Here is a 19658-nt window from a genome sequence, read left to right as displayed (position 1 = left end):
TAGTCACCTCTCTTGTCTTCCTCGTTCGTATTATCCTATTACCCAAGTTGCAATTACTCTCCGTCATTTACACTCACGAAGGATAATGATCTTGTTATTCTCTCTCTCTCTCTCTCTCTCTCTCTCTCTCTCTCTCTCTCTCTCTCTCTCTCTCTCTCTCTCTCCTCACCGTCGCCAGCACGACACGGGACAACACGCAGTTGCCAAGACAGAATAAATAGCCCTATTAATAGGGAAATGAATCCCGCCATTTAAGAATTCATTCTGTAAACGGTGACATGGTGTCAATACAGGCCTCAACTATGGCGACCCCCTCGGGAGGGAGTGACGTCAAACAAACCACTGAAAGTGGAATGTCGGTGTTGCCGCCATTCTTGTTTACTTGGGGTTTAAGCCTATCAACTGCCACGATCATTAAGGCCGTTAACAACGTTAGTCAATCCACAACCAAATAACAGCCCAAATAACAAACCCAGCAAATCATTTGTAACACAGACACACACACAACACAGACACACACACACACACACACGCACCATAGAAAAATTATATATCATTGCTTAAATTCTAATGTAACTACGCCTAACTTTTCATCTCAGAGCATTGTTTTGACTAGGATTTCGTCCAAGACAGACGTCCTTCGCGCGAACTTCGTGTGCCAAACTCCTAAGAAAGAGAACGTTGGGTCTCAGACCAGGGCTCGATGTGTCGACCTTGATACTATCTCATGATGGGAAGAGACAGGTAGGCGGTCGATAGACAATGTCAACTTGACAAGGGTGGATGATGGGATGTGGAGGGAGAGAGTGGCAGCTGTCGATGGGTGTTATGTCTGACTAGGCTACGTGATTAATTGAGTGACTGTTTGATAGACAGATAGACAGACAGATAGATAGATAAACACCAGTTGAAGACTTGAGGAAAAGAAATGTAAGGCAGCTGAGGAAGTCCAAGTTGTACAAACACTTTATGGGCGAAATTCGGTTCGAAATTGGTTTGCAGTGTGACTAGATGAAAACGGGGGATGGTCATACCTGTGAGGTCTCAGCTGGTCTCGCGCTGAGGAATGACGAGTCGTTGTTGTCTGCCTCCTCGTTCCGGGCGGCGGGCGGCGCGGGCTGTCGTTTGGGCGGGGGTTGTCGTTGCTGCTGTCGTGGTGGCGGCGTCTGTCGCGGTTGTCGTGGTGGCGGGGTAGGCTTCTGGCGCGGTCGGCTCGGGGGCACCGGCGACCGGTCGCCGTCAGGCTCGTCTTCGCGTTGCCTGTGGTTGAAGGTCTGGGTCCTGCGGGGCGCCTGATTGGTGGCGGGCCCCCTAACTGGCGACCCATTGACGGACGACGGAGGGGCGGGCGAGGGCCCCCTTGACGGGGTTCCGCGGAAGCCAAAGCGAGAGAGGTTGGACGGGGAGGGTGAGGGCGCTGGTGACGGGTCCCTCGAGGGCCCCCTGCTGTAGACGCCGCTACTGCTGCTGCTGCCTCGCCCGTTGTAATTCTGGTTGGCGTCGAGCAGCGACGAGGTCGACTTGTGGTGTGCGGGAGGTCGATTCTGGGGCGGGCGGAGGCTTCTCGGTGGGGAGCGGGGGTCGCTATTGTTACTACTGCCGAAGTGGTTGCCGTAGTGCTGGTACTGCTGCTGGTGCTGGAGGGCTGCGTGGCTCTTGGACCTCTTCATCACCTCTGGGTCGTAGCTGCTCTTCCCTCGATCCACGCTGACGCCCCGGTTCCGCACGACCCCCTTCATAGGCTTGGCAGGGGGTCGTCCCGTTGTGCCACCGCCCAAACTGCCTGTGCTGCCACCTCGAACTGGTTCTAGCGGGTAGCTCTTGTCCCTCCCGACGGGGCTGTGGCCGTAGCCGTTGCTCCGCCGCTCCTCGAAAAGCTTCCTGACGCGGCCCTGCCCGGCGCCCGAGGAGTTCAAGGACGAGATCGAGGACAAGGAGGAGGAGAGGGTGGTGTTCGAGGCCGAGGACTTGGTGACCCTCTGGATGGTTCCCTCACGCTCGGCCTCCTGGCGAGCCGCCATCTCCAGCAGCCTCGACTCCTTCTCCAACATCAGCTGCTCCCGCAGTCTCGCCTGCAATAGAAAAAGAAATGATCATGTTAGTCTACAACCTTCTAACACAGCACCAGGTTAGTCTACACTGCTCCAGCACAGCATCAGGTTAGTCTACACTGCTCCAACACACCATCAGGTTAGTCTACACTGCTCCAACACAGCATCAGGTTAGTCTACACTGCTCCAACACAGCATCAGGTTAGTCTACATTGCTCCAACACAGCATCAAGATAGTATACACTGCTCCAACACAGCATCTGGTCAGTCCACACCGCTCCACCACAAGTCAGTCTACTAATGCCCCAACACAAAACACTAGTTAAAAACAATGAAAAGCGTCAATTCCGTCTTAACACAATTCCTAATATTATTGCATATCCTTTAACACACGAACCAGCTTTAATTGCGGTAATTTAAAGCATTACTGTGAGCATAGGGTGAGAGGCTAGGAAACCGTATCTTCTTTCAACTAAGAGACACTAAGGAAGCCCTCAAGTACACTGTAAATACACTGGAACATGTAGCTAGATGGTGGCCAGACAAGCGAAACGTCGTCCCGGTAAACAATTTTGACCCACATATCCTGCAGCGAGCATAATTGACAGTAGAAGTTTGCATACGAACTTCTAACAGAAGCTTATGGTCTACCTAGCCATGAAGGTTTTTTCTGTATGTTTTTGTAACTTAAGTATATGAAGAGAAAAAAACATGACGTATTTTCCCGTCAAAAGCGAACAAGGATATGTAGGCTAACTTAAGTATATGAAGAGAAATAACATGACGTATTTTCCCGTCAAAATCGAACTAGGCTATGTAAGCTAAGGTATAAAATACTGTATGCCTGTGGTATTTATACAACTAGGCTATGCTTTGCTGAGGTGCGAACTAGGCTGTCAAGTCTACGGGTAAGTGAACGCTCACTTCACTAACTCTTAACATAGTCAACAGGCCGGTAGGAGCCAGCTGCTGGTCCTGTCAAAGGCTTACCCCGACACTCCCCAGCCCTAAAATAAATACTCCAGGTCCTGGCCGTTGTGGGACCAGCGCGCCCGAAAGAGGATTTCCTCGCTTACTTTGAATCCACAAATGGTGAAGACTGAACAAACATCCCTGTGGACTAAGTTATGCTGTCTGTCTTTCCAGAACCAGCTGGGAAATGTTCTCCGTGTGCAATGATACTTTTATCGCCAAAAGTTGTACCTTGGGCACAACGGTACGACCCTTGGGCACGACAGTACGACCTTTGAGTATTATAATTCGTCGTCCTGCAGGTCAGAGATCAGACCACGAGCGTGTGGGTGGTTAAATGTTAACATAAACCACTCATAACACTGACACTGTGTATGGATTACCCCTTCACCGTATAATCGGAGGGTGGTGCCATTGTGGGCGCTGAGAAAAGGAGTAGCCAGGTTACGGCAACGACACGCGAGCCAGGCCACCCTCACAACGCCCTCTGTGTCGCTCGTCCATGAGAGGAATTATCTCAGTCCATAACCATATAATCAACTTTTATGATAAACATCGATAACCGTAAATTTTACCTTTATAATAAACATATTACAATATTTTTTTTTTTTCATTTTGTGCATTATTTGGCTATAAAAGAAAGAATTTAAAAACAAGCTCGAAATATATACACTAGAGGCCTTCCGCGTGTCTGGCCGTACTAAGCGTATACATCACATAACATACCATACACCAAATCCCAAACGCCACTGTCCATATCAGCGCAAGCGAATATAAACTTCAGAACACAACCTTCACGTGACGATAAGTGACTATATAGGCTGAGGGGAGAGGGGTCCGACCGAACCCTTTGCGTGTGCTGGGTGAAGACGATCCGGCCTCGTTGTGGTATTTAGGTCAGGGACGGCAGTCTGCTTTCGTGAGGGGTTTATCGCCTTGAGCATGACGCCCTGGCCTTGAGGTGTCCAGCTGATTCTCAAGGGCCAGGACTAAGGGCGGGTTATCATACCCCAAGGGCCTTAGTGAAGAGACTACGATAAGCCTTGAGTAAGTGTATAAAATAAACAGTTTACCTCAAGCAGATCCAATGGACATGAATCAAATTATTCATTTCTTTCAATATAAATATGGTAGCGGCAGATGAACGCAGCTTGAACTTTCTCGAGGCATAATTGTGAGTTCACCTAAGTTCTCACGTACTAACTCACATTACTAAATAGCGTATGACTCATCCCTATCCTACCCCTCTCTATTCTCTTAATTTCTCCTGGCCCATTATTCTCAACGTATACCTGATCCAACTGAAACACATGATTTTCAAATTACCCCTCACCATTCCCTCCCTGTCGGCACACCTTTCACCCTATCCTTCTGAGGATAAACATAGTCATTACCATTAAACCTTTGAGCACGACGGTACGACCCTCAAGCATGACGGTACGACCACTCAGCACGGCGGTACGACCCTTCAGGACGATGATACGACCCTTCTGCACGGCGGTACGACCCTTCAGCACGGCGGTACGACCCTTAAGCACGACAATACGACTCTTAAGCACGACCGCTCAGATCCCCTAACGGGTCAGGTCAAACGCCAGGACATTATACCCAAAGATCGTAAGCATCTTGCTCAATGGGGTTCTACTAAAGAGCTTTAAGTGTGGTAAATTCCTCACTAATTCTCAAATTACATTTCATGGTATAAGTTACAGGGTGGGGGCTGCCACCCTTTCATAACCCCGTAATATGCTGGGTAAAGTTCGCTAATTATACTTCCAAAGAATTTGCTAACAACCAGTTCCCAGTCATTGCCGGACAGGGTTTCGATTTCGTAATTGCTGGTGACGACGTAACAAGTGGCAGAGCTGTTCCCGTCATACTGTGAGTTTTCATTTTACTTTTATGCAGAAGCTTCTTACTGAGTTTGTCTCGTACAAGAGTATTTTATGCGCGTCTTTGTGTATGTATGTTTGCCTAAATGTGTGTGTGTGTGTTTACTATTTGCAAGTTACTGGATATATATACTCCTTATGTACATTCATATACCCCCAGGTTTCGCCAGGCACCTATTCATCGACCAGGCCTTGGTAAAGGAAAGGATGAACAAGCTGGCTGGGTTGATCGTAAGCTGGCTAGCTACCTTGTTCGGGCAAAGCTAATCATTGCACTAAGAGGGCTGGCGTATGCATGTGCATTTTCACCTATCTGTAGGGCAAAGGGGTGGAGATCTACACTTGTATATGCGTTACACTTTACCACAGTCAAATGTAAACACATACGCAAAACATACGTAAATACTTCATTATATATGTATGTTGTATGACTGATGGCAGCAGATACCTGGGTACTGATCCGTTAGGAGTCAGTCGCTATATACACATACATAATACACACTTTCAAAGTGTATTCTTAGCATATTAGCTGCGGAGGTGAAAACAAATTAAGACAATGACCTTCTAAATGGAAGATTTACAACCACAGTGTTTGATCATCATATTCTCCTTTAATCATATCACAAGAATTCTGAAGAAAAAAAAGAATGTACGTCGATTATTTACCATTAAATCCAATCAATGACAAGAGTTATGTCCATTCCTACAGGACATCCTGCACTTATACGATCGGGTAAATTCCATGCATGCCTCTCTGTAAAAACCAATGGTATTCACACTCTCTAAAACGGGAATCCGATGACATTATGTTGAGGAATGCATTCACCACTCACACTCCCGGTGATCAAAAGCCTAATCACTCTGAGCAGAGTAAGAGATGGGCAGCTCAAATCTCAAGTGAAAATACTTTCTCAAACTAATTTATTTTCTATTTCTACTTCACTAATTTGTAAACCATAAAATTTATGTTTAGTCAGCCAAAAGTTATATAATTACACAGAACGTGTATCTATGGAAGTATATAAGGCAGTGAATGCATATGTTAGTGTAAAATAAAGACAATCTCTAAACATTGTCGATTTTAGACAAATGATACATACAATGTGCACGTCAATTACCGTCACATCCCACGAAACATGTCGCAACATAGGTAAGGTATATCCTATCATGGCCATATTCAAATATTTCAGTTTATTTCACTAACTAATAAATCGAGCAACATAGCAGACTGGATTTACCTATAAATATGGATTTGGTCTGAATACTTAAGCTAAGACTATACTCAAGATATAGGCTGTGAGGGTGGTTATGACTGTAGCCTAACCAGCTATTGTAAATATATCAGTGGTGATAGTGGCTCACAGCAGTAACATCCCGGGGCAGGAAGCACTAGTAGTTAAATAATACTGCCACCTCCATGCACCATCACCGAGGGGGAGGGCGAAGACCAACAGTCGCAAAGGCATGATTGTCCCACTAGACTACTCCTGACGGAAGGCCTACGCTAACGCTAACGGAAGCGCTAGGCTACGTGTGACGGTAGGTGACCTTACATTAATATTATAAATGAATGATACAGACTCTGCCTTAAATGGTCACTCATCCGTCGCAATCCTTTATATCCCACGACCAATATATATATTCCGCCAAACATTAACACAAGGGGTTTATCTAATCGATTTGAATGTCACCACTGAGAAGGGATGCGGTAATTATATGAGATATGAGCACATGGGTATACATACATTGCGCTAAATCATTCCAGGGATGTAAAATATTTCCTTGACTGAATTCTTTAAAAGAGAAAGTATTCTAAAATACAATATGCAAATTACCACAATATCCTCCTGTGGAAATAACGCAAGTAATTTCACATCAGATCTCATGAAAATACGCAAAACGTGAGACACGACTTTGATAATTATGCGACGCTTCCAACAAACACTTCATTGCTCACAAAAACAGAAACTTGGTACGACAATCACAGAGTTCAAAACTCGTAACTGACAATTCTTGGTATGACATGGATCAATAAGCTTACTCATTCAGCATGAGCGCGTCTCGGGTGCGATGCCCTTCAATTTTAGGCAATTTTACTGAGGCGTTTGAATTATGTACTCACGTCCACTGTTGCCCCTAGACAGATATTTCTATTTACCGCTCATTAACGTATATAGACAGCCATTTGTTTCACAGTAGAATATGACGATTGACTACAAATTTATGAAAGTATACATCATTATGCATTCCTAAAAAGGGTGCGTTCTTAAGCATTCTTTCCCACATTTGCAACACGGCAAAGAAAAATATTTCTTACCTAATCTATTAGTTATCGTTAAATATAAACATGTTAAGGACACTCACCATTGTTGTCGAACTCATGTTAGGCACACAATTACATAATGCTTAAAGTTGTAACATAAAACGCATCTGTTCAGTCATAACGGTCTTGAATTCATTCACTTCATTGTCAGCAGGAGAAATATTAAACCATGAATATATATATAAAGTTTCTTCGTCACAATTAAAAAAAAAAAGTCCTTTCCCTTATGTATGTAAACAACTCAGCGTGTTTGGGAAACCACGAAGTAACTTTCAAAAGTCTCTAGGAATATTTTCCCCCCACAACGCTTTGAAGGCGACAAGCAGCACCCAGCCAGCCAGCCACCCGCTCCACCGTTGCCGTCACAACTCCAGAGTGCTGGCGGGATTCTAAGCTCACATTTGCTCACCTGGAACTCAAGGTTGACCCACGCCTTGTTATTGCTGTTGCTGTAGAGATCACCAAGAGCACAGGGCCGCGCCACGCGCCTCCAGCCGCCTCACATACCTCGAACTCCCTGTCCTCGGCTCCCGAAATCTTTCAGTCGAGTGAATCATTTTTCGTGCGCCGAAATACCACATGTTGCTTTACTTCCCATGAGAATCACGTTTCCTTTAACTCTTCCTCTACTACATGTGCGGTATTTTCTGACTGTGTGCATTTATGTAAACAAATGTCTTTCATTCGCTTTGCACGTGAAACTTAATAAAGGTTTCAGTAATCCCGAGTGAACAGTAATATCTGTACATTTCACACTGCGCAGTCGACACGGGACTGTTTTGTTTCTACTGTTACCATGGCAACGCATCGCTTGTCTAAAACCTTTCCCACAACTTCGACTTCGACAAGTTTATAACATTCAAAACCGTTATCTGTATATAAAAAGACACGATTACTATTACATGTACCTGTTTTCACAACCAGTCACTATAGAATTTTAAAATATGAAAAAGTCCCATGAAAAGAAACAGAAAACAGGGGAAACAACCCTTCATGTTGGCGTATGAACTATGAACTGGGACAATTGTGAATCATTTATGCTAACAGAATGATGACAAGAATGCTACAGTGGAAAACCACAACGCTAAAAAAAAGAAAAAGACAATGAGTAACACATACAAATGTCATGTGAATGTAATGAATGACTTTATGTGAACGAGGGGGGGAAAATGAATGATGCTGATGGGAAAAAAATATCAAAAACTTTTCAATTCCGCTTCTTTGACGTATTATATATTCTGGCCGAATAACCTATAAATGTTATGTCATTAAAACCGGCATGTCGATACGTTTCAGATAAATGACCCTATCTTTGAGGTATCAGAAAATTCTCCAATTAATTCTAAAAATCACATTCACGGATGACATATCTCTAAATCATATCTGTAATGAATACGACCAAGATAATGATCAATAAACCATATGTTCATAATTATAATTGATTTATCGTTTATCATACTCGATCGCACCATCACAGAGACAGGTATACACTGTATACACTGTATCGTGAAGCCGCTACTTCGTGTGTACGTTAGGTCTTGTATCTGTTGGAGAGTACTAATGTCAACGACCTTTGGAGGTATACTGATCATACGTTGTCGAAATATTCCTTGTGGGGGGAAGACTGTGTCATCCCTCCATGAGGGGGAAAAAGCCAACTTTTGTGGAATTTAAACCGTTAAATTTTTTTCTTGTTCTTGAAACTATTAATCAACTTGGTGAAGAGATTGCATATATTTTTTTTTTTTGCTCGTAAATGTATTCAGTTGCATAAAACGACTATTCAAGTAGAATGTATTCAAATACCTATGTCGTCTCGTAATTAAAAACTGCTTATTAGTAAGAATTATGGGTGTACTAAACACATAATTATAGCATTTATCGTCATTTATCACCATCTTCCTGTCTGCAGCCTTGGTCAGGAAGTCTCCGGGTATATTGTGACGCGTTCAACCACAACCCGCCATCACCATCAATCACCACTATCACAACCACCATCACCATCAACCACCACTATCACAACCACCATCACCATCAACCACAACCACCATCACCATCAATCACCACTATCACAACCACCATCACCATCAATCACCACTATCACAACCACCATCACCATCAACCACCACTATCACAACCACCATCACCATCAACCACAACCACCATCACCATCAATCACCACTATCACAACCGCCATCACCATCAATCGCCACTATCACAACCACCATCACCATCAATCACCACTATCACAACCACCATCACCATCAACCACCACTATCACAACCACCATCACCATCAACCACAACCACCATCACCATCAATCACCACTATCACAACCACCATCACCGTAAACCACAACCGCCATCACCATCAATCACCACTATCACAACCACCATCACCGTAAACCACAACCACCATCATCATCAACCACCACCATCACAACCACCATCATCATCAACCACCACTATCACAACCGCCATCACCATAAACCACAACCGCCATCACCATCAATCACCACTATCACAACCACCATCACCGTAAACCACAACCACCATCATCATCAACCACCACCATCACAACCACCATCATCATCAACCACCATGACCAATGGACAATGTTGCCGGCAACCATCACTAAAACCACATTTCCATGACCACTACTCCAAGATTCTAGATTCAAATTTGAAAATATGAAATTTCATTCTTGAAAGAGAGAGAGAAAAAAAAATGAAGTCAGCCACCTCTAGCGTGAGGTTCTTTCATCATGCACTGCTTTCAACTGACTTCGCCCATGACGTCATCATCCACAACATCCGGGAAAGCCATGTTTCCTTCCTTCGGTCTAACGCGTCCAATAAAATATCGATCACGAAAATAATCAGCATAGATAAATTTTTCAACTAAATATAGAAAAAAATATTAATAAAGATGATAAAGATACGTAACAACATCTCATAGAAGAACCTTACCTGCATCATACCGAGACGGGATACGCCGTTGTTGCCCGACATGCTGCTGCTGCCAGAGGAATGATACTGTGCGCCTAGTGTTGCCATCACACCCAAGTCGTCTGTAAAAATAAAATTAAATAGTTCATATGGTATTTCCGTACTTGACTCTATTACTAAGAAATAAATAAACCCATTAAAAGCGATTAGTTCGTTAATTATAAGTGTGAGTAAATCAACCCCTCAAATAAATAAATTACTCCCCATGCGGTTAAATAATAATGAAAAGAAATCATCTTGATAATCAAATAAACCGAAAAAACATCTGGACACAATAAACAATATTTCTCTGAATTATATAAAAAGTATGTGAATTTCTTCTAACAAGAAACGCTAACACCAAACCAGTAGGAAAAGTTTGAAAACAGGCGACAGACTAGTTTAATTGACACGTTCAAAAACATCTTAATATCACGTTGCCACACACGATTCATAATGATATGTGGCGGTGTGTGTGTGTGTGTGTGTGTGTGTGTGTGTGTGTGTGTGTGTGTCGCGCAAGATGATGCTCGTCTGTTAATCCATATAAACAGTGGTTTCATTATGGTCTCTGGCGTCTTGACCGACACGCCATTACCAGCGCAGAGCAGCCTAGGTGTCCCCCTGTGGCGGTAGAAGCAGTTTTTTTGTCTTGAGTAAAAGGTGATGAATTTTTTCTTCTTTCCTCTCTCTCTCTCTCTCTCTCTCTCTCTCTCTCTCTCTCTCTCTCTCTCTCTCTCTCTCTCTCTCTCTCTCTCTCTCTCGTGAAAGACCGTTTTCCCGTTTTCTGTGCCTATCGCTGGATCTAGAAATCAAAACACGTTTGCTGTTAATACCGGAATCGAAATCTACTCCTGCTGAAGCCATTCAAACCAAAAAAAATCGTCTTCAAAAGTCAATATTTCAAACAAGGTTGTGCATGACGAACCTTCAAATGGACCACCAATTCAAAGACCAATATATATATATATATATATATATATATATATATATATATATATATATATATATATATATATATATGTGTGTGTGTGTGTGTGTGTGTGTATTCCCCCCCATCCACACAAAACTCTCATGTAAATAAGGGTTAACTTGACCCCCTTCTGTGCATGATGGTACGACCCCCGAAGCACGACAGTACGGCCCTCGGACATGATGTTGGCTCGGTTAAGCTGTCGTGCTCAAAGGTCGTACGTACCGTCGGACTCACAAGACAATTTACCCCCCCCCCCCCGCAACAGGAACTGCACAGACAATCCCTCAACAGTGAGTGTGGGGTGGGTCAGGTTGGGAAAGCCACATAAACTACGACCACAGTCAGTGTCAGAGGAGAGAGTCATATACCCAAGCGTCTTGCTTTCATGTCGGTATGCAAATCACGGTGACTCAAGCTGGGTCCCAGACGCTCAATTTGGATTAGGTGATGTAACGAGAGTAAATGAGGTCAAGGTCAAAGGGAAGGAGAGGGAGGTGTTGCGTGTCGGTCAGTCTTGTGCCAAAGCACGAGCAATTTTCAGCTCGCGTGTCCCGTAATGTAGAGATGAAGAGGACTGAAAAGGTGTGATTTTGGAAGAGGAGTGAAAAGGTGTGATTCTAGTCGTGGCCGAGCGTGTGACAGCAGCATTTTAATATGAGAGATCTAATTATAAAACTGTTCGTATGTGTTGTAGTAAAACATTTAGTTTTCCTTGGTTGTAGTGTATTATTGTATATAGACATATACTGCACAAGTAATTTTGCATATGCAAGGTGAAGAGTTCAGTACAATCAATTCTCATTCCGTGGAAGCTATGCAAATAATACATATACAATTACATTTGTAAGTGATATATATGTAATCAAATTACATTTGTAAGTATATATATGTAATTAAATTTTAACTGCCGCTCGTTTATAAGCTTGTATGAGTTCACACTACTGTACATTCAAACTTTCGTTTCATTTCCTGATTACTGATAAATCACTGACAAAAAGAAAACAAAAAACAAAAAACAAAAAGGACGTTGGAGAGTCTGAACATCATACAACTGTGAGTAAATTAGAGTGACAATCCCATAAAGAGTAACCCAGACCTTGTCTATCATGGATGATGTACCATTGAAAAAAAATAACATTCCCTCGGGTTTGCAGCTCACTGACCAAACTTCGTGGAAAAGCACAACACTGAAAGAGCAACTGTGAGGAAATATACGCACGGGACATGCAGTTCAGTGACATCAATTTCAAGAAAAATATATCTTAGCTTCGGTGAATTCTTTTTTTTTTTTTTACATACACATCAAAAATAATTCTTAATAAACAAAACTGACAACCTGATCACTAGAGGGAGGTAGACATTTGAATTCACGAGGCGACATCAACAACATCCACACACGCACACACACCTCCCGCCCGCCCACCCTCACCTAACACACACACGCATCACCCGCCCGCCCACCCTCACCTAACACACACACGCACCTCCCGCCCGCCCACCCTCACCTAACACACACACACGCACCTCCCGCCCGCCCACCCTCACCTAACACACACACGCACCTCCCGCCCGCCCACCCTCACCTAACACACACACACGCACCTCCCGCTCGCCCACCCTCACCTAACACACTCACACAGACACTATTCAGGTTCGTGACCCCTACGTGAATAGCGACGTCACGCCGCAGACAAAAGCAATTTGCTACATCCCAATAAAGAAGACTGTTCCTCCGGCTCGTCCAGGGAGAGTTGAATACTTCATCTGTAGGTTCAGTCATAGACAACATGGTAACAATAAAACCCTAAAGGAGTGAATGAAATAGAAATTAACATCACAAAATGGAAAGTGAAAAAAAAAGGTCATCATATTTAATATAATTTCCACTGTCGAAACCTGAAGCTAACTGATTACCATAGGAGTTATATGCGAAAGAAAACTTTATCAAAAATTGAAAAAAAAATTGAAGTAGGAAACAACGAATCATGTTTTTTTAAAAAAATTATTAATAAAAGTATCTAGGTTCAATCACGAAAGCCCAACACGAAGGAGCAACACCAGCCCTCACAACGTAAAACTCAATGTTAAGACGTGAGTGTCTGCGAGGCGATGGTACACAGCGAACAAAATGCGAGGCCATGGAACACAGCGAACAAAATGCGAGGCGATGGAACACAACGAACAAAAATTAATTATATACCATCACCAAGCACACGCTCAAGGATGTAATGGTTCCAGCCCACAGGAATACTTACAACCTAAGTCTCATACTATCACTAATATTCTCATACATAAAAGTAATAATTCCTTAATTTACTTAACGGCGAGCAAGATTACCCGAAACCCATTTCACACCATCTCATATTTCTCCCCCTTTCTTGTCATATACTTATTCCTTATTCTTTATTACCAGAAAAAAATAATAAAGATTCTATATACCAAAGTTTCCATCTGGACAATAACCCAAACACCGTCACATGTAAGCACAATAATATTCCTTTCCTCAAAGTTTTTCTTCCCTCTAGTTTCTTCCTCATAGTTCCGGCAAAAGTCTTTATACAACACAGTAAAGACTATCACCTGGTAATATATTCATGGGTGACTGATGTATAATAATAGACCCTAACCAAAGAGCCAGCGAAAGGTCGGTATTCAACAAACGATATATTCATGAGTGCCTGATGTACAATAATAGGCCTTAACCAAAGAGCCAGCTAAAGGTCAGTATACATATGTAAAATCCAACACTACATCATTAATTACATCATCCGCTGGTCATGTATGATGCAGAGTGCAGGTACTGGCGTCATCTGGAAGCCATCAAATCCAACAACTCGCATTCATTCTTCAGTGTATTTGACGCGTAGGGTAACGAGTCTGGATAAATAACATGGGAACAGTCGACACCGATCATATATCTCAACCTTCACGTTCTTATTAATAAATAATACTTTGTATTAGCAGGTTCACATAACCCTAAGAATATCTAAACGTTTAAATACATATGATACAACAGAATCCTTATTCAAAAGTCTTTGTTTTCAGCAGTGGAGATTTTCTGCTAAAAAAAATCTTTAAATAATACAAAATGGTATTCATGCATACACAAATAAGATTATACAAAAAAAAAACGTAATGTTGCACAAACAACAGACAAAGCCATTTAAATTCTACCAAGCCAAAGTATGTGATGAATGGGCATATAACAAAATCGTGACGCATGAAGACTCATCACCAAAAGTGCCAAACAAAACATCAAATTATACACAACTGCATTAGTTAATTACACTGTGTTCAGGCACGCGTCACTCACGACCATCACAAGATTGGAGGTACCGTAGTCCTGCAGAATGGACGGGGCGGAGGCTCGCCTGCTGGAGGCCCGAGTGAGGTGCTCCTTGCTGAAGGAAAACGGGAGCTTCGTCAACACATCCAGCCCCTCCTGGTCTATACCCAGCGGCTTCGACGTCAGCCACAGGTCCTCGCTGCTTGAGAATGGCAGTCCTTCCGGCAGAGTCCAAGCTTCTCGACTGAAAAAATGCCGTCGTTTGGGTCCCACGGGATCGGGTACGCTCAAGAACTGGCGACTGGCTGGCGATCTAGGGTGTTTCTTCGAGTCTTCCCTTCTCCCGGTGACTAAATGGGGAAGAACCTTCTGGGCATTATAGTCGCCTATAGGTGGTGCTAAGAGACCATCACGTTTGGCAGTCATGCCCTCTGCAGTGACCTGGACCCTCACAGTAGCAAGGAAAGGTAGCGTGAGGATTGTGCGAAGTCCACCGACTTCGAAGTCTCATTCTGGGCGGTTTCGCTAACTGTGGTCAACACTGTTTACTCGTAATGCATCCCTGAAATGCTTCTCATCTGCAGTGCGTCCATACAACTACATCACAACATCGAGAGTCGGTGGATATAATCCGTACATTAAACTAAGCTGTTACCCAGTCCTTCACAGGTCAATAGAAAACTGGCGTCTAATTAATCTCCATTATGTTGTCTGCACACACACACTCACACACCCACACTGGCTGCGTCAACGACGGAATTTCCACTGAATCACTCGAACTCGACGCACTCCTTCACAGACAACGCACCCATCAATGCCTGTCCAAAACACGAATTCAAACGAATTTAGAATAAAAAAAAGGGGGGGGGGGGAGAGATACCTCATGTCCCGGTCTGTGTAAGAACTGCAAAAGTATGTTTCCTGGTAGAGGTAGTGTTTAAAAATGTGGCAGATTTAGACGCGGAACAGTGATTAAGAAAATAACATCTTTGAGAATGGAGAAAATGAAAGATAAACGTAAATTAAAAAATACCTAAAAAGGGCAGAGTTGCTGCGGTTATTTGAAAAAGACACTTATTAAATATGCAAATGTTCGTACTAAATATCTAAACCTTAATCAAGAGAGATGCAATCAAGTTCATTTGCAATCAACAATTCGTGTACAAGCCAAAATCTGCATCTATCTATTTACGCATACAAAATTTCAAATCAAAACATGAATTGCTTTCTACAGGAAAATTTCTACTGAGGAACTGATTCATTGCCTAAGTGGGTATGTGGAGCAATTGTCCTTTAATGATAATGATAAATAATATGAAAAAATTTCTAACAAATATGAACAGAAACTAAAGTGATTTAACTATAATTCTAAAGTAAACATATCAAATCCATCACAAGTCATGACCACAACCCACAACACATTCCCTTCCGGCCAACAACTCAGTAAAGATCCACTCTATCAAGCTGGCTTTAATTAAGGCAACTAATTATTTCCCTTTTCACTATTTTAATGTTTTCTCCACTTTCTTCAAGTCGCTCGCTGCAAAGGGCTCGTACCTAGCAAATATATCACAAAAATCTACTCATAGTTTCCCTGTGGGTCCTGATGTAATATATCAATTAAATAGTTTATAAAAGAAAAAAAAATTATATTTTCAATTTTCACATTCATGAATTTTTTCTTACCGAATACCGCCTCTAAATCTCTGCTTACCAGCTTTAGCACAGAGTCGAAGCTGAAGATTGTTTTTCATACAACAATAATCCTAAGGCAAATTATTCGATCAGGTAACGAAAAACAAACAAAAAAAAAAATACCTTATTTACGCTTTGCATAATTCATACCTGAAGCTGATTTCCTGTTAATCACCGACCATCAATTACGTAAATTATTTAGCTTGATATCTTGGCAAACTATAATAATTGCGAAAACACTATAGTTGGTTATTTAGGCTTTAGGCCTATCTTAAGTTATTAAAGCAATTAACGTCGAATTATGACCAATAACAAAAAATAATCTTCACAACTTCCGCCTCACAATGATCGAAATTAATCCGTCTATTACTTAAAAACTTAAATCCATTCGATCATGATCACAAATCACCCAATTTCTCCTTTCAAAAATCACTAGATAAACACGTGTGATTCTTGACATGACGATCGTAAAATAACTAAAAATGGCTTCTGCTGAGACAAAATTTACCCATAAATACCTTTCGATGTCTGGGCACACAGCGGCTGTGTACATATATATGTAAATGGCCTTTTACTATTTCTCACGTTAATACATACATTTTTCATTCAATAATCATTTCACTAATGTTTTTTTATGATGGTATTTAAGACTCATTAACTTCCTCTCAGCATAATAACCACAAATGAGTAGAGACAGCTTCCCTAACATCACAAATATCTTCCCGAGTCTTCCACATCACAATCAGCATCGATTTAATGAACGCATTTAAGAGAGAGAAAAAAAAAAGTGCAAATCAGTATATATATCGTAGGTTCCCCCTTCGAATTAAAACTCCTTTTGCAGGGACCCCGCGCGTTCAACCGCACTCTCACGTCTGTACTAAATTCCCTCCCGCTGCTGTGGTCACTGTGCTCGTGCACATGCTTGAGAAATGCCTGGGGGGGAAGTGCGTGTGGCGAGGGTGTTGTGAGAAGCGTGGCGCGGCGCGGCGTGGCGAGGAGGATGTTGGCTTAAGCCGTCGTACATGAGCGGCCGCGCCTGTTGTACAATTGCAGTCGAAGCTGTCGTAAACGAGTTGCTAATATCGTTGCGTCAGAGCGGCCGAGACTGTCGTAAATGGGCCAGGTTAACGTCATTTGCGAACACAAGTAGTCTCCTTTGCCGCACACGAAGTTAGAACCACCGTACACAAGCAACCGAAACTGTCATAAAAGAACAATCAGAACTGTCGTACAAGAGCTGCCAGGATTATCGTACGTTAATTACCGGAGCTGTTGAACACGACCAACCAGAATTATTGTACGTGAGCTGCCATTATTTTCGAACAAAATCAGCCGGAATTCTAGTATATGAGCAGCCAGAATTGTCGTACACGAGAATTCGAAACTCTCGTACACGAGTAGCCAGAATCGTCGTACACGAGAATTCGAAACTCTCGTACACGAATAGCCAGAATCGTGGTACACGAGCATTCAGAACTCACGTGCACGAGTAGCCAGAATCGTCGTACACGAGCATTCAGAACTATCGTACACAAGTAGCCAGAATCGTCGTACACGAGCATTCAGAACTATCGTACACGAGTAGCCAGAAACGTCGTGCACGAGCATTCAGAACTCTCGTGCACGAGTAGCCAGAATCGTCGTGCATGCGAATTCAGAACTCTCGTACACGAATAGCCAGAATCGTCATACACGAGCATTCAGAACTCTCGTACACGAGTAGCCAGAACTGTCGTACACGAGCATTCAGAACTCTCGTACACGAGTAGCCAGAACTATCGTACACAAGGCAGTCGGAAATACTGTACAAGATGTGATGAAACCGTCGTACACGAGCGCACGAAATTGTCGAACCCATCATAGCTTGGGTGGGTACGCTGATGGCGACATCACGACGCCAGTTAGAAGACTGCGCTGGACGCGTCGTCTTGACCAGGGTGCACGCGCTACGTATTACCGTGGCGTGACATTAACGTGAGCTGGAGGGGAGGGGGTTCGGTCATGAACTGTTACGTTGCTAGGGGATGAATGAGCCACGAAAGATATTCAAAACATTGTACATTTTCCGTAGAATTTGTCTGACTGTATACGCACTGAACATTCTTCTGAAACTAATCATGAATGATATATATATATATATATATATATATATATATATATATATATATATATATATATATATATATATATATGAAATAGTACGGAAGAAGGCACGAGAAAAGCAAAGACCTTAAGTAAAGGGCAGGTCATAAGCCAGTCCATCATCAAGGTCATACCGTCATCTTCAAGGGTCGTACCAATATGCTCACAGGTCGTACCGTCACGCTTAAGGGTCGTACTGTTATGTTCAAGGGTCATAACGTCACGCTCAAGGGTCGTATCGTCTTACTCAAGGATCGTATCGTCACGCTCAAGGGTCGCACCGTCATGCTCAAGGGTTGTAGCGTCACGCTCAATGGTCGCATCGTCACGCTCAAGGGTCGCATCGTCACGCTCAAGGGTCCAGCGCCACGCTCAAGGGTCGCACCGTCACGCTCAAGGGTCGCACCGTCACGCTCAAGGGTCGTACCGTCACGCTCAAGGGTCGCACCATTACGCTCAAGGGTCGCACCGTCACGCTCAAGGGTCGCACCGTCACGCTCAAGGGTCGCACCGTCACGCTCAAGGGTCGTACCGTCACGCCCAAGGGTCGCACCGTCACGCTCAAGGGTCGCACCGTCACGCTCAAGGGTCGCACCGTCACGCTCAAGGGTCGCACCGTCACGCTCAAGGGTCGTATCGTCACGCTCAAGGGTCGCACCGTCACGCTCAAGGGTCGCACCGTCACTCTCAAGGCTCTGATGATGACATACGACCACAACCCACAATGTCATCACTACCATCTCTTACCCCATTCACTCACCTCCTCCGCCGAGAACAGCCCCACCTGAAGTTATGTTGGCGTCTGTACGTAAAGCCTCAGTGTGTGTGTGTGTGTGTGTGTGTGTGTGTGTGTGTATAAACCGACCTCGGCGGAGGCTGACGTCACACAAGCTGCTCCGCTACGGGGTATGCGAGGCGCACGTATCTTATCCCAGGACGACGAAAGGCACAGAGTTTGCCTGTACTTTTTCCCTCCTAGGGCGATAGACCATTTTGATTCCTAGGACGAGTAAGACTGCGACGATGAACGACCCCATATCCAACTAGGACCAGCAAGGCATTTGTCTTTTCCTCGAAGAAACTAGGACAATTCAGGAATTTTCCCCAAGACAGTAAAGACAGATAATATTGGTATGTTTCCCTAAGAAAAGCAAGACAGATACTGTAGGTATTTTTTTTTTTTTCCTACGACAAATAAAGACACTTGGGAATGCAAGTATGTTTCCCAGGACACTCTACAAGGATCACTCCACCTCCAAGACTGTAATATGAAAATTCTTTCCCCCAAGATACGCAAGCTTGATACTGTAGCTCTCTCTCTCTCTCTCTCTC

At 43.4% G+C, this 19658-nt stretch overlaps 1 protein-coding gene across 3 annotated transcripts in view; it reads right to left on the bottom strand.

The window, feature by feature from the left end:
• Positions 1–19658, bottom strand: part of LOC139767320 (uncharacterized) — a 133953-nt gene that overhangs the window by 48055 nt on the left and 66240 nt on the right. For 2 of the 3 annotated variants that reach the window (XM_071696604.1, XM_071696602.1), the window contains 2 exons: positions 10207–10307; positions 1035–2072 (listed from right to left, as the gene is read on the bottom strand). In XM_071696604.1, the coding sequence (XP_071552705.1) occupies positions 1035–2072; positions 10207–10293 (1125 nt within the window). In that variant the 5' untranslated portion in view covers positions 10294–10307. Of the gene's footprint in view, positions 1–1034; positions 2073–10206; positions 10308–14536; positions 14928–19658 lie in introns of those variants that run through there. The other variant, XM_071696601.1, reaches the window with a different exon arrangement.

Source organism: Panulirus ornatus, chromosome 59 (genome assembly GCF_036320965.1).
Source record: "Panulirus ornatus isolate Po-2019 chromosome 59, ASM3632096v1, whole genome shotgun sequence".
Taxonomy (NCBI): Eukaryota; Metazoa; Arthropoda; class Malacostraca; order Decapoda; family Palinuridae; genus Panulirus; species Panulirus ornatus.
The sequence above is the reverse complement of the archived record's forward strand: the minus strand, read 5'-3'. Positions and strand labels throughout refer to the sequence as shown.